Raw genomic sequence first — 22,692 nt, 5'->3', positions numbered from 1 at the left:
CTCTGGTGTCCATCTTCTGTCTGAGGGGCCCTCCACACCTTGGATCCAGGACAGGTGTTGGATGGGAAAAACTGCCGCAAGGCTTGGTGGGAATGAACCGAAGAGGACTCACTCCAGGAGTTTTCTACGGTCTGCTTACTTTGTAGTATCAGCTCTAAGGAAACCAAACAACCAAAGGCCGCTGCCTTGCTGTTTGCCCTCCCACCCCACCTCAGGACGTGGGAATTTTGTGGACTTGGCTTTTGACAGGCTCAGTTAGGTCCCAACAATGTGCTCAGCATTTCAACTTGGAAAGCCCCCCTTGTAAAGAGAAACTCGGCCAGAGACACTTTCTGTGTCGACTCCAGAAATCTCACTTCTTCTGGGAAGAGTTGGGGTGGGGGTGGGGTGCACAGCTAGCAGCCCGCTTCCCTGTTAGGGGCCCACAACCAGGTACAAGGAAGTCGAGACTTGGGAAGTAGGCTTGTTACTCATTTTAGGTGTACCTGTTACACCGCAGAGCTGTGTTTCTGTGTCGGTCCATGAAGACGTGCCCACACTGACTTTTTAAAAACAATGAGTAGATTTAAATAGGTTTGTGCTTGTCTGAGCCAGATAGGAGGTCAGCAATGCTCCTCGTGGGACCTACACCCATGGTGCAGAGGACAGGAAAGTGCAAGGGAACTCGGACTCAACAGCTGGAAATCAAACTGACCGCTCCCAGACGGGGAATCAAGACCCATGGGAGGTTCTCAAGGAGGTCTGTGCCCAGAGGACAATGGTTCATTCCATAAACACAAATGGATCCTCCTACCCTGGGCGGGGCCCGCAGGAGTGCCAGGATGGGCACCTTTGGGGTCCAAAGGTGGAGACAGGCTGCCCTCTGCTGGCTGCGCGGGCGGGTCTCCTCAGCCCAGCGCAGTACCATCAGGCAGGCCCTGGTACTGTCTCGCTCCCACAGCCACGCAGTGCGGAAGGGGCAGCGCGCACGCTAGGATAAAGCCCCAGTGCCATCGGAAGGCTGTAATGCATAGGCAGCCAGGCCGGGAAGCACCGCGCGGCAGTGCGGTTCTCTGGAGGTGAGTGGGCAGCTTGCGTGGAACGTGCGGAGCGCAGGGACCCGCCGGCGCCGAGCTTGCCCTGTGCCTGTTGACACCAGGGGGCGCTGTGGGGTCAAGGCAAAAGCCAGCCACTCCTTTTCTCTTTCTTCTTCTTTTATTATATTTTTGTTAGCTAATCCTTTTTGCTGTGGGTGTTGACGACCCTTTGCTTCTGCGCGGGCATCTAATCTCCAAGGAGAGCATCTTCCTGGTAGGAGTTGTGCTCTAACAGTGAGTGACCCGGCCTGCCAAACCGTGAGAACGACCAAAAGGAGGAAGTGGGCAGGGCCCTTCGTATCCGTTCAGGGAGACCTAGGCGTGGTCCAGGATGCCCTTGGGGGAAAGAATGGCAAGAAGGACGCCCAGCTGCAGGAGTGCCCTGGGCCTTTAGGGTGTGCTGGGAGAAAGCTGCCTGTTCTAAAGGAAGGCAGGCCCTCGGTCTTCCTCCAAGACCACAGTCTGAGAGGGTGGCTTCTGAGGGAGCCAGACTACAGAGATGAGGGGAAATGTGTTTGGTGGTTGAGGCAGGAAGAAAGTGAGTTCAAGACCAATCTTTCTACAAAAAACAAGGTGGGGGCTGGAGAGATGGCTCAGCGGTTAAGAGTTCTGGCTGCTCTTCCAGAGGTCCTGAGTTCAATTCCCAGCAACCGCATGGTGGCTCACAACCATTTGTAATGAGATCTGGCGCCCTCTTCTGTATATATAATAAATAAATAAATCTAAAAAAAAAAAAAACAACAAACAAAAAAACAAGGTGGTCTGTGCCAGTGTGTGTGTGTGTGCGCGCGCGTGTGTGTGCGTGTGTGCATGTGCGTGTGCGTGTGCGTGTGTCGTGTGCGTGTGTGTGTGTGTGTGTGTGTATGGTGTTTGATCTGCTATTAGGTATTTAAGTAGTCCCTAGATCAAGAATATATTCTTTGGGAAGATCAGAAACCCAGTGAAGTCTCTCCTAGACCCTGGTAAGGGGTGATTAGAGGGGAAATAGAGCAAAGACCCTCGGGAACCAGTCATTGGATGGTTCTAGCTCCCTTCTTCCAGTCTCTGGTCTTGCCTCCAAACACACACCCCTCTTATGAGAACCATTGTGGGGGTGGGAGTGTTTTTTAAAATGGATCCCAGATCCACCCTAGAGATTCTGATCGGGTTGGGGTGGGGCTTGGGAATCTGTATTTGAAAAGTGCCTGAGATGATGCTAATGCTCAGTCAGCCAGGCCGGAGGTTGCACAGACCACACCAGCCGACCTCGACCCAGCAGCTCGCTGGCCTGAGGTCACTGGTGCTGCTGGAGCTGCTTCCAACCAGCTGTAACAACTGGGGAGGAGTTACCTGAGTTTTCCGTTCTCTAGAACCCATGAGATCAGGTCTAAACATCTCCCCGTGCCAGCCCTGCAAAGATTTGAGAGCAGCTGCCCTCCAGTCCTGACTCCATCCTCTTGAACCCCATCCGTTCAGTGGGGCCCGGGAGAGGGCCTCGAGAGTCCATTTCATCAGTTGGGGAAGAAAGGGAAGTTTTCAGGGCCCGAGAGTACAGCTCAGTGGTAGAGTACGTACCTAGCATGTATGAGGCCATGGGTTCAAACCTCAGAACAAGAAGAGGGGAAAAACACACACCTAGGCATGTGAGATACTTGGCTGTATCAAGGCAGAACCATTCTGGGAAAGACCGACAGATCCCTAGGGCCTCCTTCTTTGGGGTAGTTTGGAAACATAAGTTTGTCTTTTCTGGGTTATTCTGTACCACAGACTATTCAGAGATTAAAGGCCTTCGATGACCCAACGAGACAAAGCATTGATGAATGATTAAACTAAAGCCAGGAACCAGGGAACAATTTGGGAACTAGTTCAAGGTCAAATGGCGGAGGGGGGGGGTCTGCGTAGAACCCACTGGCCCAGGACTCAGGCCTACACTGCAGTACTCAGCTGGCACTGTGGAGAGAAGCTGCCATGTACAGGGAGGTGAGAGGGTGACTTTAGAGTCTGGGATGATTACTTGGAAGCCCCATCTCTCTCTCTCCAGACCCCCGCCCCCTCAAAGCCTGCCAAAAGACAACCCCTCCCTGGGGCTCTCAAGACCACATGTGCAGGTTACTTAAGGCCTGGTAGCTGTATTTGCCATGGGACTCTTCCGCTGTCCTCCCAAGGATCACCCAGTATTGCTATGCTCTGTTCATTAAACCTAGATTCATTAATTCGGCTTGATTGGCTTATTACATCAGCAGGGGATATCCAGCAACCGGGGATTTAAAACTTATCAGTAACAGCCCATGCTCATGAGTCCTCATTTGGACGCTGTCTTATCTGATGCATTCACAAGCACTGGGGGTTGAGTGTGGTACCCTTTATTATAGAAGAGGAAAGTGAGAGTCAGTGCATTTCTAAATGACTTACTCAAAGTCTCTGGCAAGTGGTGGAGCCAGGACTGGAACCAGCTGTGTGAGTTTGGGCCCTGTCTCCTCCCCTCTGGGTGTCAGCGCCTCATTTGTGAAATGAAATTGTTGGCCTAAATTAGTGCCGGGGAAGTCCTTCCCAGGCTCTGATGTGCATACACATCTCCTGGGGAATCTTGTAAAACACAGACTCCGGTTCAGGAGTTTTGGGTGGGGCCTGAGACCGGATGTCTCTCACAAGCTCCCAGGGCAAGGTGGTGCTGATGTTGTGGATCCAGAGACCACACCGGAGCAGCCAGGCTCCAGGCGACCCACCCAACTCTGATGTTCTTAGTTTATGGGCTTAGGAAGACTCGCCCCAAAGGCCTTGAAAATTCAGGAAGTAGATTATCCCGACTGAAGATCTTAGTGGGCACTTTCCATGTGCCTTGTTTGACAAGTACTTGTGCCTAGTTTGAAGTGTCTGCCCCTGAGCCTTCCACACTGCCACTCTGTTGACCTTGGGCTGACACCTCAAGAGTGTCCAGCTTAGTGCCCTGCTATTCCCTATAATAGGTATAAAAAGGAGTTCCCATGATCCCACCTTCTGGGGTCACCCACCAGGCCCCTAGTAGCCACCTTGTCTACTCCTTTAGGATTGTTCACAGATAATCTGCCAATCTTCTGAGTGCATGGTAAGGGTGCATTTTCCTCCTCCCTTTAAGTTAGATGTGGCCATGTGCCTTGCTCTGGCATTTCAACCGAAATCAAAATGACTCATGCCCTTTCTAGACGGAACTCTTTCATTGATTGCTTGCTTGAGACAGAGTTTTGCTATGTTGCCCAATCTTGTCTAATACTCACCATCCTCCTGCCTCAGCCTCCAGGGTAGCTGAGATTACAGGTGTGCATCACTATGCCACGCTTGTGCAGAATAGTTGTTGCTTGTCTTTGTGACCCAGCTTTGCTGTGTAGCTGAGGCTATCCTTAAACTCACAATCCTCGTGACTTAGCTTTCCAAGTGTTGGAATTACAGGATTGCTTATAACTTTAGAGAGTGGGACTGAGAGATAGATCAGTTAGTGAGGTGCTCGCTGCACGAGCAAGGAGACCTGCGTCCAATCCCCGGTAATCACACAAAGGTACAGGCAGAGTACAGGGGAGTTACTTACAGTATCAGCACTGGGGAGGCAGAGACCAACAGATACCTGGTGCACCTGGTGTTCACTAGTGAGCCTAACCAGTGAGTCCTAGGTTCAGGAAGAGACCCTGTCTCAAAACCAAGGTGGATGGCTCCTAAGGAGCAACACTCACGTTGACTTTTGGCCTCCATCCTCACACATACACATGCATGCTTACATGCACACCTCACACAACCATGCATATACACTTGCACAAGTGTGCACACACAACTCTTGAAAAGCCACTGTGTGAACCTTTATGTCCCCTTTCTGCCTTGCAAAGAGGATGGGGACAAGTGGAAGAGGGGACTTGTGCTCACTGTGTCACAGTGAGCAGAGCCCTCCCTGGTCCCCTGAGTGGGGTCTGTGGCGGGAACACTGTAACCTTCGCTCGGGCACACTGTTGGGTCAGAAGGAGTTCATTAGTGTCGCATGAAGAGCCCATCCTGGTGACTATAGGCATACCTTGTCAGCTGGGACGTTAGATAGGCACTGTTCAGTCCGGAAAAACAAAAAACCAAAAAACCTCAGTTTTCTGTGCGGTGAGTATAATCTGCCTGCCAGAAAGCTAATGTCTTCTTCTTCAGGGTGTCTCTCTGAGAGGGGTCTCTCTGCTGGGGTGGAGGGTATGTGTCCCTGAGCCTATGAACTCCACCTCCCTCGTTCTGCCAATCCCATGAAGAGAACTCCGATTCCATTCCCCTAGAGCTTAGCCAGAGCCTGACTCAAGGGACCCTCCATGACCCTGAGTTCCTCTCTTGAGTCTTTCTGGCCCCTCTGCCTCCAGCCAGGTGTTCATCTCTTCTTGACGCTGTTCTCCGGCTGGACACCTCACAGCCGTCTTCTCTACCCAGTCTTGATTTCCTATTACCAAAGTGACGGGAGCATTCAAAATTCTCATCGTGAGACATCTGGAACCAGAGGCAGGAAGAAAGTTGTGCACCAGCCCTCATCTGGAAAGACTGGTTGCTGACACTATCCTCTTCCCTGGCATTTTTCTCCTTCTACCCACCGACCCCCATGCCTATAGTTTAGGACCCTCCTGTGAAGGTCCACTCTCTATAAAGAGAGGGAGAGCCATCACCAAGCACAGAGAATGTCAAAGCTGGAGGGAAAATCCTCCCATCAATCCCACATCACCAGTGAGGATGCCACCTTATACTATTCTGGGTACAAATGTCCTGAAAGCAATGTACATTTGTCTGCTAGGACCCAGGACCAGCTAAAGTGATGGTCCACTGTAGGCCTGGGGACCAGGAAGGTGATGAAAAAATAAATATCGTCCTGTTTTGAATGCTCTCAATAAAAATAGCGTTTAAGTACAGGAACCTGCCACAAGACAAGGTGTCCGTCAATGTTAGACCACAGAGGGGATAATGGTCTCATTAAGACTATAATAAAGCCGGAACTTTTCTGTCACCTGCTTTTGTTGCTGTCACACGTTGGTGTCAAGGCTGGTGGAAACAAACCTACTATCCTCACAGGAATACTGCAGATACAATTATGCACAGGACACAGTCTTGATAATGGCGTGTGTGTTTACTATGCTGCAGCATGCCATACTTTAAACAGGGCGCGTTTTTTTTTTTTCTACTTAGACATATATTTAAAAACAAAAGGTGCTTGTAAAGTAGTGCACTGTTTAGCCAGAAGCAGTCTGCATCGTCGGTTTGCTTCAGTTCTTGACATCCTCCAGGGAGCGTGTTCAGCAGCTGACACAGTACAGCATCCAGGCTTATGTGTGCGCTCCGTGACGCTCACAGAGGACAAGCTCACCTAACAATGCACTTCAGAAAGAGCAGTGCATATGAATGTGTTACATGGATTTAAAAGATGGCTTCTTCCCCTTTCCCGATGGAGAACCCTCTACACCTGAGAGATTTTTATACACTCACAGGTATACAGCTGTGTGGAATAAGCGTACAAATAAAATATTCACTGATAACAAATCATTCATTGGTTTAAAGCTATCCTTTGGTAACACATACCATTTATTAAATACGAGAGCAAATCTGTGTCTCCTGAGGTTGGTGTTGCTTGTTTATTTTTACACAAAGAATTAAGTCTTGGCTGAATATTTGATACTGCAGGCACAGAGCACAGCCAACATATGTCAGAAGTGGCTGCTATTTTGCTTTTAGAATCATCAGGGCAGCTCACACCACTTCACATAAACACATAGGACAAAATGATAGAGGATATTTAGAGCCATTTTAGAAATTGTTGGAAATTCTGTCCTAATCCCAAGCCAAAATGCATTTAATGATTTATTTAATGACTTTTCAAAAAAAAAAATTAAATTCAAGCCAGCAACTCAAACAGTAACTGTAAAGTTCAAACATTCCCGGGTGGTGAGATCGGTGGGTAGACGCGCTTGCCCACAAGCCTGATGACCTGAGTTTGATTCCCAGAATCCACGTAAAGGTAGAACATGAGAACCACCTCCACCAAGCTGTTCTTTGACCTCTACAAGCACACTGTGGCACATTCCCCCTCCTCCCCGGCCAATAATTAAATTCAAACATTCTAACACAATATAAGCCATTGATATACCAGGTAAAAACCTGCATGCTCAAGATTGTTGGCAGAAAAAATGCTTAGAAGCCTTTGTTTCCTGTGATTAAGCTACCATCTTTGTATAAGAGCCGAAAACTTTTTATGTGTGGTTAAAAATACTGCAATCATAGCCTATGATACTCTCACGTCTGAGCCAAGGCGTTCGCCAACATGGTGTGGCGCGGCGCATGCGCAGTGAGAAACTCACGGGATCATGGCTGTAGTGAAGGTATGAGATGCAACATGGATGGGCGCGTGCTGCAGGATGTGCCACAGATGCGTATCCTGTTTGATTTTGAGTTAACTTTTTGTCACTGCATGTTCAGAAACCTTTTAATTTTACCAAAAATTTCACAGCCCCTATGTTCAGTACGCTCAGTTTATACAACCCCATATAGGGTTGGGATTCCTGGTTTAAGGCACTGCGATTCAAAGCACATTGTTGTTATTAAAAGAGGAAGCTAAGGAACAGAAAGCGATTGATATGTCCAGAGTTGCCCAGCTGGCAGGTTGGGAGAGCTTCTTGTTGCTTTGGGCCTCAGTCTGTTCTGGTAATACCTTTGCTCTGTGGTCCAGTGTCCCGGAGGGCTGTTCTGGGGCAACCCTTTGGCTTCTGCAACATGGGCATCCAGATGCCAAGATGGCATGGGAAAGGGGAAAATTCTGCAGGCCCCAACCTGAATCCTGAGCCCACAAATCCAATCTCTGTCAGACCCAAGCTGGGATCAAATGCCTTCAAGTCCAGACTCAGCCCCATCAGAGAGGGGCAGCGGGCGCTCTCAAGACGAAAGGGATCCCTGGTGAATCAGGAAAGTTATTGGGTTGGAGAGTGATTAAAGGGCTGAGCGTGGGAGGGGATTTCCAGCAAGAGAGACAGGCCCAGGAGCATGCCCGGGCTGGTCAGCTACACGGTCGCTGCCCATTTGAGGTCTGTTGCAATAGAGCCCATAAAATTCAAGTCATTAGAGACTTGAAACTTGGGCCAGTTTTCAAAAAAACAGGGATCGGAGGAAACCCCAAAGCCCTGAACAAAGAAGGGCTGTACATCAAAGGGGGGCAGGAGGATCAGAAGTCTGGGGAAAAGATCTCCTGGGGTAAGAGAGGAGAGCTGGGAGGGACCAGTGAACTGGAGGGTAAATACAGAGAGAGGGGCGGGGTGGGGCAGGATTGCGGGTGGACTCATTCTGCCCTGTGTAAGCCATGAACTAGGAAAGAGGAACTGGCTGAATAGGAATCAGCAACGGCCCTCTTTTCTTACTTCTATATGAGGAGTTCTTGAGGCCCTGGGAACCAACCAGGCTTTCCTGGAAATCATTATTAGCGGCACAAAATAGAGCATGATAGCCTTCACTTCACACTTGAGAAATGGAGGTGTGGTGAGAGAGGTGAATGTCCACTGTGCTATTGAACTGGAGCCTCCCAGCCAAGCGCTCCGTCCTCTCCGTCAGTGGTTCATACTCCTTTACACACAGTGCTTGCTCAGCCTCAAACCCAGGGCTACAACTCAGTAGGTCTAGGATGGAGCCTGAAATTTGCTTTTCTGATGCTGCTGGTCCTGGACATTTTGAGAACCATTGCTCTCAACACTGGCTATCTAAAGTATATGGAGTAGTACCAATAATGCATAACACGGAGGCTTCTAGAAACGTATATTCTCTGGTCCCAAACCAGACCTACTGAATCATCAGCATCTATCCCCAGCAGCTGAAGAAAGCCTTCTAATCCCAGGGTCCAGCTACCCAAGGTGCAGAGGGAAAGCTGCCTCTTTATGTTTCCGGAGGCTGGCAGCAGTGTGTGTGTGTGTGTGTGTGTGTGTGTGTGTGTGTGTGTGTCTGTCTGTCTGTCTGTCTGTCTGTCTGTCTGTCTGACTTGATCCTGATATTCCCCCAGCAGGAGACTCTGCTGTGCCCACCCCAGAGAAGCTCACTGATGCCCTGAAGACAGCAACCTCCACGAATGCATTTGAAATCAACCCTGCTCTCAAGCCACTGAGAGGCCTCTATGTAAGCTGGGTATGGTGCTTGCAGTCTTAACACGAGGGCAGCCGAGACAGGAGGATCTCAGGAGCTAGGCCAGCTTGGACTACATAGGGAGACTGTGTTTCCAAAAACTAAAAAAGGAAAGCAAATAGCAAGTATCTTCAGGTTAGCCCACCAACATATCAGTCTCATATCAGTGTGGATCTTTCCAGACTTAACCTACCCAACAGAAGTGGGCTTCAGTTCATGTGGGGCCACGATTCACACCATGTCATGCTTCCAATACTGAAATAGTCCCTGCTGTACCATGAATTTTAGTCAGCTCTCTTAGTATTTGTTTTATTTAAAAATATTTATTTAATTTTCATATACTTGTGTGTGCATAAGTGTATGTCTGTAGCACATGTGTGCAGAGCCTGTGGAGGTCAGAAGAGGGGTTGAATTTCCTGGAATGGAGTTATAGATGGTTGTGACCCACCATGTGGATGCTGGGAACTGAACCTCGGTCGTCTCAGAAGTTAACCTCTGCTCTTAACTTCTGAGCCATCTCTCCAGTCCCTCAAACTCATTTTTAACTGCATAAGTGTGGATGTGTTGGCTACTTAACTAGATTTGTAAAGGAAGCAATGTGGGCAGAGGATCGAAACCCTAAGTACAATTGAATGATGAACAATTAAAAGAAAGAAAATGCTATTCCTCCATTCTTTCACAGAGGAACTGTTAACTATTGAGTTTTGGCCTTTAGTCTTTACATTTCTGTATTGACTTATTTTGTGAGGGGAATGAGGGAGGTGTGTGGATGCCATGGTAGATAGAGGACAACTTGGAGGAGGCAAGTCTCTCCTTCCTTCCACTGTGTGGATTATGGAGATCAGACTCAGGCTGCCAAGTCTGATGGCAAGTGACAGGACCGGATGAACCACCCATTTCCCTTTGTTTAGGCTTTCTGAGACACATGGTCACTATGTAGTCCAGGCCAGCTTTGAACCCACTGGATAGCCCAACCTGGTCTGAAGCTCTTGATTCTCCGGCCTCAGCCTTCTGCGTGCTGGGGACTATAGACGTCAGCTGTTAGGTCTAGCTTTGTTACTATTTCAGGTGGTATATGTAGACCTCTTTAATTAGTTCACTAGCTCGCGGTAGCATCACCCTGTTTCACCTTCCAGCTTTTGGGCTTTATTTTGCCTCTCATCAGTAAATGTTCATCAAGGCCGTACTGTGAACCAAGCGACATTCTAGATGCTGGAGCTAGGAAGGTGAAGAAAATATCAAACTCTCGCTGGTATAAAGCCTATGTTCAATAGAGGACAGACGGTGGGTAAACAGGAAACACAGATCTGAGAGGCGATGCACGAATGAAGCAGAGAGGGGGACCTGACGTGTCTTTGGGGAGTAGGTGGAAGTCTGAATCTCACGGAAAAGGCACTGGAACAAAGAATTGAGGGAGGTGAAGAAGAACCAGGTGGTGATGCGGTGAGGGCTCTCTTCCATCAGAATGCAAAGAGCAAAGGTTATGGGGAAGGAGGTTGAGGTCAGCAAGCCAGAGCAGGCCTCAGACCACCAGTCCTGGGTGGCCTGGCAGGTGACGTCACTAGTATTAGCCTTACTCCATGCGATGACAAGGCTCTCGTGGATCCTGAGCAAAGAAGTTTCGTCATTTTACATAGTTAATTTTTTTTTCTTTTTAAGACAGGGTCTTACTATGTAGCCCAACCTAGCCTAGAACTTTCTATGTAGACCAGGCTAGCCTCAAACTTGCAGCAGCCCTCCTGCCTCCATAGTGCTGGGATTATAGATGTGTACCATTATGCCTGGGTTAGTTCAAAAATTTTAGTGTTTATATAGATTCCTTTTTTTGAAAGATTGTCAACATTTATTTTTTAGACAGATCTCATATATCTAAATGGGCCTTGAACTAACTATGTAGCTGAGAACAACATTGAATTATTATTATTATTATTATTATTATTATTATTATTGATTATTTTGGTTTTTCAAGACGGGGTTTCTCTGTGCAGCCCTGGCTGTCCTGGAACTCACTCTGTAGCTCAGGCTGGCCTCGAACTCAGGGATCTGCCTAACTCTGCTGGTATTAAAGGCGTGCTCAATCTTGAGTTTTTTATCCTTTTGCCTTTACCCCCCAAGTGAGTTATTACAGGTCTGCATCACCCTGCCACATTATACATTCTACACTGGTGACAAAATTGCCTTTACCGCTGTTGCTTTGTCTAGCAATGTATTGCTCCCTGACTTAATTTACTCATGCAGATTTTGTACGACACATAGCTCTGGGGTTGGAGAGAATGCTCAGCAATTAAGAACACTTGCCCCCGCGCGCCGCGCGCCGCGCCGCAGCAGCCAGCAGCAGCACAGCACGCAGCCGCACGTTTATCAGCACCGGAGCAGAGACAGGTGATCTCTGTGAGTTAGCCAGCTGACCAAGTGAGTTCCAGAAAGCGAAAGCTACACAAGAAACCTGCTCGAAAAAAAAAAAAAAAAAAAAAAAAAAAGAACACTGCGCTCTTTCAGAGGACCTGAGTTTGGTTCCCAGCACCCATGTCAGACGACTCACGCTGCCTGGAATTCCAGGAGCTCCAAGGAATGGAACACTCTCTTCTGGCTTCCATGGGCGTCCTCACAGATGCCCATGCACACACATGTATATGTACACATAAAATACAAATACAATTATTTTTAAAACCAGCTAAGGGGGCTAGAAAGATGGCTCAGCTGTTAAGAGCCCTGACTGCTCTTCCAGAGGACCTGGGTTCAATGCCCAGCATGCACACAGAGGCTCACAACTGTCTGTAACTCCAGTTCCAGGGGACCTGACACCCTCACACAGACAGACATGCAGGCAAAAACACCAATGCACATAAAATAAAAATAAATAAATCATTAAAAAAATAAAACCGTCTATGTTTCGTTTGGTATCTCCTCCCCCAGCTGTGGCCTCCCTCTCCACATGGCACCCCTCCTTCCCTCACAGTGTGCAAAATGGGGCATTCACTAAGCGCCATTTTCGGCTCACTCCCTGCCCCCTCCTCCCAGGAGGTCTGAGTCAGTCCCAAACAGCTGGACTCAGCTTGCCTGACAGGGCAGATCAGCTTTCTATTTGGTGCGGGCAAAGGGAGGTGTCAGCTCTGGGTTGCTACAGGGGACATTCTGTCCATCTGTCCCATGTGGAGTCAACAAGCCAGTAAGAGTCCTGTCAAAATCTTGGGGCTCAACCTGTCTCCCGGTCAGCGGCCTGAGCAGGCCAAGCAGTGGTTCCTATTCCTGGCGGAGTCTCAGGAACCCTGACCGCGAGGCACACCCGGCACCCTCTGCTCTCCAGAACTTCTTCCCCCGATATTCAACTAATCCAGCCTAGACCTGAGTGCCCCCCAGGTGGGTCTTCCAGGAAAGATGCCAATCCTAAGGCAACTGAATTCTCTTTCCTAACCCCAGGAGGCCACACGATTTGCAGGTCAGGGCATCTGGGTCCAAAGACTGAGAGACTCAGGCCGTTAGGACGATGTGGTACGGGGAGCCATGTGTTGGTGGGCAGACCCTCCCAGCAGGAGAGTGTGCCCACTGAGTCTCCTCCCATGCCCACTCTCTTGCTACCCAGTGTTGCTGACCTTTCCCTCCCTTCCTGCACTGTCTAGAAGCCTCCAGTCCCCCAGCCAGGAAGTAGCAAGTGTGGGTGGCCATGTCACTCGTTAAAAGGGCTCAGTGTTTATGGAGAGGCAGTGTGACGTCATCAGCAGATTCCGGGTCCTGTGGGCCATCGTACATTCACATCCTAGACTGTTTACAAAACTGCAGATCCCATTCAAGTTGCTTGACTTTTCGGTCTCATTTTCTTTTTTTTTTCCTTATGAGAAAAAGTGAGCAAAACAATATTAACTATCTCTCATGAGAACTTAAAACGTGGGAGAGGGCTCTGTAAGTTTTAAGTCTTGAGAATGATCCAGTAGCTGCAGAAAGCGTGAATGAAAGAGGAGGAGGTGTTGAGAGATGGGACAGAATGAAGACACCACCACATCCATCCCCACCGCCACGTCCATCCCCACTGCCACGTCCATCCACATCACCTCATCCATCCCCACCGCCACTTCCATCCCCACCGCCACGTCCATCCACACCACCTCGTCCATCCCCACTGCCACATCCATCCACACCACCACGTCCATCCACACCATCATGTCCATCCTCACCACCACCCATTTGCTAAAGGAGAGAAGGTTGGGCCAAGGCAGGATTCTGCCAGGTTGGTGAACTTGGGGGACCCCAAAAGAAGAGTGGGAAAAAGCCACAGCAAGGCATGGCTGGCAGATGGGGTCCTGAAGACACTGTCTGTTCTCTCTTCTGAAGTGGCATTCTGGAGGTTGGGAGCTGAGGGAGAAGGTGAAGAACAGACAGTTACTGTGTACATGCACTCTGCATGCGGGGCAATGGGTGAGAAGCTGGCAGCTGTCTCCCTCCACACCTGCAGGTTTCTCCCTCCACACCTCCAACCTGTTTGGTTCTGCAGGGGACGGTACCCCCTGGCTCACAACAGGACCCTCCCAGTGAGGTTAGTTTCTCACTGAGGATAGAAACATGAGGCATGAGTACAAAGGGGTCCTCTTTCTGTTATCAGTATGCATCATTAGTCCCAGACATTGATTATTAACATGGCCATGAATAGGTGTTTAAGAAACTTTGGCCTGGAGGAGTTGACCAAGAGGGCCAGCTGAGGTCCTAGGAGAGCCATGGAGGAAGATGACTGCAAGATTCTCAGAGACAAGGTCTCTAACTTACTCTTCACCACGGTCCTCCTAGATCAGGGTCGATTAGTTATCTCATTTGACAGATGAAAACGTGAAAGGTTAGAGCTGTGGTCCAGGCAGGAGAGACTGCAATCAGGGAAGAGGGGTTTGAAGCCAACTGGGAGAAGCTTGTCTCCCCTCAGTTTAGTCCAGGGAGAAGCCCATTCTCCGGGGTGGAATCTGTAGGGAAGCCACAAGGCTGAGCATGGCTGGTCCTCCAAATGAGTGCTGCGCACCTTCAGGTACTTGGAGAGACCTGTGGGACACACCAAGCCCACATCACGTTGTCTCTACTTCCCACTATGGTAAAGTCGTGAGGGGTCCGTCAAGATTTCTCTCTCCCCACTTTATACTGGCTGTTTTCTAATGTCTACCCTAGGCTGAAGCAGGTAAACGTGGGAGGATAGATTGTCCAAGCCGTGGCCGGCCTCCTGGGAGCCCAGCAGACAGGCATTTGCTGATGGTGGAGGAACCCAACACTAGCCTTTGGCAGAGGCTGGGGACCAGGACTCCCGCGGTTTGAGAAGCATCCAGCGGGCATTTGACGCCCACCATGCCATGGTGTCACTGCGCTATTGCCAAGCAGGCCCAGCCCCTGGCTGGCAGTGACATCTCTCCTCTGAGACGCTCCTCGGCCCTCCCCCACGTCTCCTCTTCTGGCCTCCCCCCCCAACCCCCCTTCTCCTCCTATGTCCCGGGTGAGAGGCCAGGGAAGAGGGGTGGGTGGGTGGAGGAGTGGGAGGTTGTGTTTTAAGAAAGGGCCACAGCAGGCCAGAGGCCTGGCTGTTGAGTGAGCAGCCCCCTCCCGGGGCCGCGCTGGCGGTGGGTGTTCGAGCCCCGCTGTGGCCCCGCCCCTCGGGGCCCTGTCCGGGCGGGTGCGCGGCGCAGAGGGGAGGGCCAGCGGGGCAGGAATGCACGGCGGGCGGGCGGGCGGGCGGCGCAGGAGGCGAGCGGCGGAACATGTAAGGGCACATCCCGCCAGCAGCCTCCCAGCGCGCAGAACGAGCCCAGGGGAGCGGGCGTGCGGGCGGAGAGGCGCGGGGCACCCGGCAGAGGCTCGGGCGGTCGGGCCGGTGCTCAGGGTCCCGAGCGGGCGGCGGGCGAGCGAGCAGCATCCTCACCGCGCCTCCCGGGCGCCGCTGTCTGCAAGGCGCCCCCCCCGCCCGGGGCCGCGGGCTCGGCTGGACAGGGAGCGAGGGCAGCCAGCCAGGCCGGGGCACGAGAAGCCGGCGCTGAAAAGCCGGTGACCGCCGCGCCCGCCGCAGCCACCAGCGCTGCGGGAACCTCGGGGGGCGCCCATGACGGCGGCGGCGGCGACCGTGCTGAAGGAGGGCGTGCTGGAGAAGCGCAGCGGCGGGCTGCTGCAGCTGTGGAAGCGGAAGCGCTGCGTGCTCACCGAGCGCGGGCTGCAGCTCTTCGAGGCCAAGGGCACCGGCGGCCGGCCCAAGGAGCTCAGCTTCGCCCGCATCAAAGCCGTGGAGTGCGTGGAGAGCACCGGGCGCCACATCTACTTCACGCTGGTGACCGAGGGCGGGGGTGAGATCGACTTCCGCTGCCCCCTCGAAGACCCCGGCTGGAACGCTCAGATCACCCTGGGCCTGGTCAAGTTCAAGAATCAACAGGCCATCCAGACTGTGCGGGCCCGGCAGAGTCTTGGGACTGGGACCCTCGTGTCCTAAACCACGAGGTATACCATTTTATCGACATGCCCCTCCCCTCCCCAGCTCCGTGCCCTGAGGACATGTCAGGTAAGCCCCCAGAGCACTGAACCCTCTCTCTTCTCCTGCCCCCACTCGGTCCTCTATAGAAAACTGGGGGCTTTGCCAGTTTCCCAAAGCTGGACAGCCCTAGCTAGGGAAGGTTGCTGGAGCCAGCAGAGGGTAGGATCCCCAGACAGTGTGTTTGGGAAGCCTGGGCCCCTGGCCAAGTGAACAGAGCTGGCCTTTTCCCTAGGGTGCCAGGCAGGAGGGTCTGGGAGGAAGAGCCCAGTTCAGATACTGGTTGAACACTGTGGTGGACCTGTGTGCTTAACACTTTCACCCAGCATAGGGCTCCTGCATTATATGACTCTCTTCCAGAATGAATGCCTGTCAGAGAATTTAAGCGTTGAACTGAGGCGAAGACTCGCCATCTTGTAGTTATCGAAGGAGTTATAAGGGCTTGGGCACAAAATCATGGCGTCCCAGCTCCCCACGTGGGACCTCAGTGGAGGGCTGGACTGAGCCAACTACTCAACAACTCATTCTTGACTGTGGGTGGCTTCGGGGCTCCAGGGAGGGCTGAGCCATTGGAAGGGCAAGGGGCAAGAGATGTGTGAGGTGGGCTGTAGCCAGGCCATCGGGTCCAGGGATGATGGATGGGCCTCTCTGTCGGTCTATCCATGAGTGTTGGCCAAGGTCGGCTGGGCCAGAGGAGATGCAGCTGGAAGAGGGGCTGGATGACTGGAAACAGGATGGGGCCATGAATGATTTGTGATGATTTAATCCTCCCTGAGCAGTAAGACGGAAGGTTGAAGGTTGGTTTGTGGTTAGCATGGCTCAAGGGAGGGACCAGGAATAGAACCTGAAAGCCATGGCACTTAGCCTTCTTGCCCTCTTCCCCAAATACCACTGCCTGCCCATGGGAACCTGAGCTGGGTCAAGGAGGGATTTATATAACTCTGGCCTTAACTTCTCCAGTGGAAGCTTTTGTCCCTCAGGACCCGACTACACCTCGCCTAGAACCTCATCCACCTCCCCTTCCTCCTTGTACCAGCGAGCAGAGTTCAGGTGAGGCTGGGGGCCCGTCTAATGCTCCAACCCCTCTGAGATTCCTGTTCACTGCCTCCCCCCTACACACTGTAGTGAAGCTGGATATAAAGTAAACCCGCTGGGCTAAGAAGGGGTCCACCTTGACCACTTAGGACTCAGAGGGGGCTGGAGGAAGCAGTGGCCACAATGTATCACCAGCCTTCTGTAGCTACCTGTTCCTCCTCTGTGGATTCAGCCGATTCCTGGTCAAAAGTAGTTGGGGGAAAAATGTTATCTGAACATTTACAGACCTTCTTTCTTGATAATATTTCCCAAACAATATAGTATACCAACTATATATATATATATGTATATTTATATAATTGTGTTAGGTATTAAAAAATTACAGCAATGATGTCAGGATGGGAAGTGTGCGTAGGTTATATGCAAAAACTACACTCTGGTATAGAAAGAAGTTTCCAGATCTTAGCTAGTGTCCCAGGCATGTCCTGGAACCTATTTCCCGTGGGTCACAGGAGTGGCTACGTTATTTCCATTTGTTCTGGTGTAGAAAAGACTGGAAAGGCCTGGGGTGAGGCACCCAGTTCCTGGTGAATCAGCTATTGCCCCTGTCCTAAACACTGTCCTTTCTCTCCAGCTTCTCTGCCCACTCTGGTTGGTTGGGGCCTGACTACATGTGATGTGGCAGAAGCTATTAGCATGTGGAAGAAGCATATCATCACGGAAGGAGCCCACCGGCCAGGGGCAGAGAGCCGATGAGGGGCTGAGGATGAAGATTCAGGTCCTGGACACTGAGACTGTTATACCCGGCGCAGGCCTTCCAGGCGCAGGCCTGGCCTCGTGTGTCATGATGGAGCATGTGAGGCTTACCTGGCATCGAGGCCCCTCCCACTGATCCTGCCCTTGGTTCTGGGTTCTACAGACTGCTGTTTGGCCCCTGGCCTTGAGATTATGCCCGGAAGAGGGCAGTGCCTCATGGAATGCTAAGCCAGGACCTCGCCAGAACTCAGGAGGCTGGCCTGGGATGCAGAAGATGGCCACCCTACCTTAGGACAACCGCTGGACTTAGCTTGCAGATGGGGATCTGCTGGGCATGAGGCCTGTGCCTGGGGGTCTCTTGCTGCTTTGGTCCTTTTGGGACCCCCCAGCCACCTCTCTCTTTGCACACTCTTCCCTCACCTCTGTTGCCCTCTCCTCACTGTGGTACTGGGCCTGGAGGTGGTGGGGGTGGGGTAAGGGTCTGGCCATTACCATTTCATGCCTATTCCAGAATGAAGATGCCCATTCTGTGGGCAGTAACCACACTGTCTGCCGAGTGAAATTCTTTTAACTACAGACACCCGGGGCTCGGGGCATCTTTCTACTTCTTCCCCAACCTATAGGCCCTCTGAAATACATAGCTTGAGGGGTCCATGCACAGTACCCCCAGTAGACACGGCCTCATCGGCCTCAGTGTGACCGAGGAATGTCACAGTCCTGCGGACGCTGCTTCTGTAGAAGGCTACTTAGCCCCTGCTAACCGGGGAAGCGGCTCTGATTGCTGGGTCGGCTTCTCTCCCTGTTATATCCACATGCAAATGCACACATGTATAGAGGAGGCCTTCCTTAGTGGCTAGGATTAGGGACTCATTCCTCCGTGGAAAGATGCAGGGGAATCACGGCCTGGAGTCAGACAGAGCCTGCTGCTGACCGCTGTGGCCCTTCCCAGTATAACCAGCAAGTCTCCCCATCCCTGATGCAGAGCGACGGCGTGCTTCAGAGTCTCTGGAAGCAACAGTGAGGCCAAGGGAACCCCTCCAATTTGGAATCTCTTTGATAACCTCTTTGTTCTTCTCATGTTTCACCCCTTCACATTTCTCTTGTTTTCGAATCAAACTTTCCCTTTCTCCTCTCCATGTCCCTCAGGCCTCAGATGTGCCTCCTATGGGGGAGGGAAATGACATTTCCCAGTTGAATATGAGTGTGTGATTTACAAAGGAACACTCCAACAACTGTCCTTTGCATTATCTCTTTAGTCTACACCACCCTGGGATAGCTTAATCCCACCGGGTCAAAAAGTATCACCTTCCATGCCGACCGAGATCAGTGCTATACAGGCTAGGTCTAATCCCGGGTGCTGTGATCAGTTGATGATGTCTTCTGTGGGGGATGGAGTCAGCACTTGGATGCATCAGGAAAGGGGAGAAAGTTGCCACTCCTGCATGATATAGCTGTTAGTGGGAAAGGGTTAGCTTCGCCATCCTTATGAAATAGCCCATTTCCAGACTACTCCAATCAAGCCCAGGAACGGCTGGGGGTGGAGATTCAGGCTTAAAGAAGTGAGGCACCAGGCACTCAGAAACGGAGGAAGGGAGGTTTGTGAGGGGATGGGTTTGGGATCAAGGTGCGATCGCTCACCAAATAATGCCTGCTGGACCAGGTACCCTGCTCTCTCTCCAGTGGACATGGAGGGACAAAATAGACGACCCAGTCTCTGCCCTAGGAGGCCAGAGTTTAGTGGGAGACCAACCAGTAGCAGCCGGTGCCAGCAGAGCTGAGCACGGGAAGCCTTGACGCACCAGGCAGAGTTCCCTTGCCGCTCAGCGTTGGCCTCAGCAGAGCTGAGAGGGATCATTGTGTGGCAAAGGGCAGCAGCGGGACATGGGCAGGGCTGAGGGTCAAGGGCAGAGGGCAGGTGCTTGTGCTCTGGTTCCTGAAGCTCCTTGCTTCTTTAGACATGCCAGCTTGGTTCCAAGTGAGCTTTGTTCTTGCCCAAAGCCAACTCGTGTGTCCTTTTGCTAGGCGAATCTCAAACCCTCTAAGGCACACCCTTGGAGACCCTCTTGTGGACCTGGCACTTAGCAGGCTCCTGGCACATGGGTGTAGATGGAGACTGTTGCAACAGAAAGGATCTTTACCGATATTCGGAGAGCCCTGGGTTCTCAAGATCCCTCCCCATGGAGAGGCCTGGTGCACTCAGAACAGGACTGATTAAAAAGACAGCGATTCACTATTTCAAGATAATGACCTTTTAGGGGAGTTTTGGTCTCTTTGATGGGGAAGGGGTTGCTCTGCTTCTTGAGTCCCAGGGTGCCCTTTCTGCTCTGGATTTCCAGGAAGGAGCAAAGGCTTGAAATGCCTGTTGGACTGCTGTAGGGTAAAAGCCCCTTTGGTGACAGAGGCAGGCCTTCACAGTGCCAGCAGACTCTCTCGGGAGAGAGAAAACTGCTCAGCTGGACCTGAGGACACTGTGAGGCCAGGGAGGGGCCGTTGCCACCAACTCTCCCCCTGCTCTGGCAGCTGGGGCCTCACCCCGCCTGATCCATGAGTCATCAATGGGAAAATGAGACAGGGCAAGTCTCAGCCGAGCAACTGGAGTCCGATGAGGTGGGGTGGGGAGGTTGAGGGGAGAAGGGATGGGCTCATTCTGGTCTGGGAGAGCTGGGTTGGGAGTTGAGGCTTTGGCAAGAGTGAGGCTGTTCCGCGGCGGGGGGGGGGGGTTGGGGGGAAGAACGGAGAAGGTGGGAAGAGCCGGAGAGAGTCCAGGGCCGGAACTGCGGAAGAAAGGAGAGGGGATGGATCTGCGGGGCCTGAGAGGCGGTCAGCTGGAAATCTGCAGCCAACAACGATAAGGCACCATGGGCAGCTGTCCCACCAGGGCCAGGATCCAAGGACCCTAGCAAGAATGCCAAACTGGATGCCAGGCTGCCCCGAGGCTGTACAGAAAGCTCTGGCTTGTGCTCCTTCAGTCTCCTGTTCCTCATTTGCCCACCGCAGTCCACCAGAGCGATCTACATAAGATGCAATTGATTCTTCCACCAGTACCACCAGCTGCCTGTCCCCTGCCACGGGCAAGGCCCCCTTCCTCATAGCGCCCTCTCCTTACACGCTTTTGTTTGATTGTCCAGGTTCCTATAGGTAACTGTGCCCATTCCAGGACCAGTGACGGTCACCACGTACTATAAGCCGTTTCCTCCAGCTCCTCCCACACATTTTGGTATCATGGCTCTGGGCTTTCATGCTCTGGGATGCCTCCCCATGACTGCCCTGCCTACAGGCTAGCCTGAGTAACCACTCTCCCTGCCGTGTGGCCATACCTTCCTCATTAGTCACACTGCATGCAATTGCCGGTTTATACGTCGCCCTGCGACACTTGACTGGTTAGTTCTTGGATGTGTCCTTTGTGTATTCCTGGTGTCCCAGATTACCCGGCGCCTGGTAGACTCAATAATAACGATGGCATGCAGTGCATATGTTTACCCTGGAGTGGTCCAAGAGCTGCGGTTATCTATAGTGCTAAGTCTCCTAACATCGTGGAACTCGATGAGAGAGCGGTACCTGTCTTATGTTAAGAAACCAAGACCCAGAGAGGCAAAGACTATTCAGAGTCGCACAGCAGTTAATAAGTGAGGGAGTCAACTTAGTCATGATGGAAGTTAAAGCATGTGCTATTAGCTGATGCCAGATAGATTAATTCTTACCGTGTGAGTAAACGCATACATGAAGGATGTAAGCCGCAGTTTCGCTGACAGCAGGGAGCTCATAGGTGAAGAAATTCTCCTGTGTTAAGCTCTGAGGAGCAAGGATCTTCAAAGGCAGAGAAGAGAACAGCCTGTGAGCTGGTGTGGGGGTAGAGGGCTTCATGGAGATGATGACTGAAGCCAGGCCCTGAAACAAGGCTAGGCCCAAGCTGGGTGGGTAGTACCTATAGTTCTAGCACTTGGCAGGCTAAGGCATGAAGGTCAAGAGTTTGAGGCCAGACTGGGCCACACAGAGGCCCTGTCTCAAGCTCCTACACTACTCTAAAACAAAACAAAAACAAAAAGAAATCCACACGGATGGGGTCTAACAGCAAGAAAAGACCCAGTTATCTTGGCTCTCCATAGGTGCAAGGGCCAGGACAGGAGCGGTCTCAAGAGGGAAGGGACCTTAGGATAGGAAGGGGGCATCGAGAGCTTTGCGAGACCTAAGGAGACTCCCAGCTCCTCATGTTGTTCCTGTGCTGGTCTAAGATGTTGTTGGTCTTGGGACCCAAACTCAGGATTACTCCAGGCCACCCAGGCCAAGATTCAACAGCTGTGTCTCTTGTGTGACATCAGCCTGGGGCCTCAAAACAACATGCATACCTTTCCTGGTTTCCTCATTGTGTGCCCTGACCAGTCCACATTCTGAGAGATTCCTCAGTCCTGGACAAACTGGGACCGTTGATCGGTGACCCAGTGAGTGAGATAGAACTCTCCACCAGCTGTCCTCTTGGTGTTACCAGATGGCTCCATGGAATCCAAACCTGCAGGCAATAATGCTTTGGCCCAGAGCATCACCTCCTTTGGCTCAGGCTGGCAATATTTCCTACCTTCTTGAAGGAAGGATACCAAACTCTGGTTTCAGGGAGAAGAGCCAGCCAGAGTCTCTCTGGGACTCTCTTGCCAGCTCTCTGCAGGGCCGGCCCCTCTGCTAAGATACTCAGTTCAACTCAACCTCGGTGGTATGGTAGCACTTAATATTCACAGCACAGGAAGCCACTGGCCTGACCAGACATTGGTCTCCAGGAGGCCCCAAGGGTATTGAAACCAAGAATGCAGTAAGGGAAAAAGCACGCTGGAGCAGGGTCTGTTCAAAGACGAGTCTTTGATGCAGGGATAGGATTCTGACCACAGGGAACATTCCGGGTGGAGGAAATTGATTGTGTAAAGATGCTGGGACCAGAAAAGGTGAGGCGAGACCAGAGATACAGACAGGTTTGCACAGATCCTGGGAATGAGAACTGAGTGCAGGCCAGAAGGGACTGGGGTACCTAGAGCACCTCCAGGAACTGTGCTTTTTATAGGTGGTGGAGCCGATGCAAAGCTCTCTCTGTCTCTGTCTCTGTCTCTCTCTCTCTCTCACACACACACACACCTTTAGTTTTGTTATAAAAACGTGTTTGAGCCAGGCCTAGTGGCGAAGGCCTGCAATCCCAACTACTCCAGGAGGTTGAGACAGGGGGATGACAATTTCGAGGTCAAC

General features: G+C 51.6%; 1 protein-coding gene across 3 annotated transcripts; it reads left to right on the top strand.

The window, feature by feature from the left end:
• The first annotated feature begins 14,866 nt into the window (after positions 1-14,866).
• On the top strand, positions 14,867-18,011 carry Phlda3 (pleckstrin homology like domain family A member 3). Of its 3 annotated transcripts, XR_005093023.1 has the most exons (3): positions 14,881-15,705; positions 16,636-16,725; positions 17,345-18,011. XR_005093023.1 is itself a non-coding variant. In XM_037211381.1 (2 exons), exon 1 carries the CDS (start codon positions 15,256-15,258, stop codon positions 15,634-15,636), a length of 381 nt encoding a protein of 126 aa, XP_037067276.1. In that variant the 5' UTR covers positions 14,867-15,255; the 3' UTR covers positions 15,637-15,644; positions 17,345-18,011. The 3 variants fall into 3 exon arrangements, 1 of the variants encoding a protein (XP_037067276.1); XM_037211381.1 differs by lacking the exon at positions 16,636-16,725 and having other exon boundaries at positions 14,867-15,644; XR_005093022.1 differs by lacking the exon at positions 16,636-16,725 and having other exon boundaries at positions 14,884-15,705.
• Positions 18,012-22,692: the final 4,681 nt, after the last annotated feature.

This window comes from Peromyscus leucopus, chromosome 15, assembly GCF_004664715.2.
Source record: "Peromyscus leucopus breed LL Stock chromosome 15, UCI_PerLeu_2.1, whole genome shotgun sequence".
Lineage (NCBI taxonomy): Eukaryota > Metazoa > Chordata > Mammalia > Rodentia > Cricetidae > Peromyscus > Peromyscus leucopus.
This window is presented reverse-complemented; position numbering and strand designations above follow the sequence as displayed.

What these genes read in the sequence shown, in the direction of transcription:
- Phlda3 (XM_037211381.1), top strand. Translation starts at nt 15,256, where the DNA reads ATGACGGCGGCGGCGGCGACCGTGCTGAAGGAGGGCGTGCTGGAGAAG.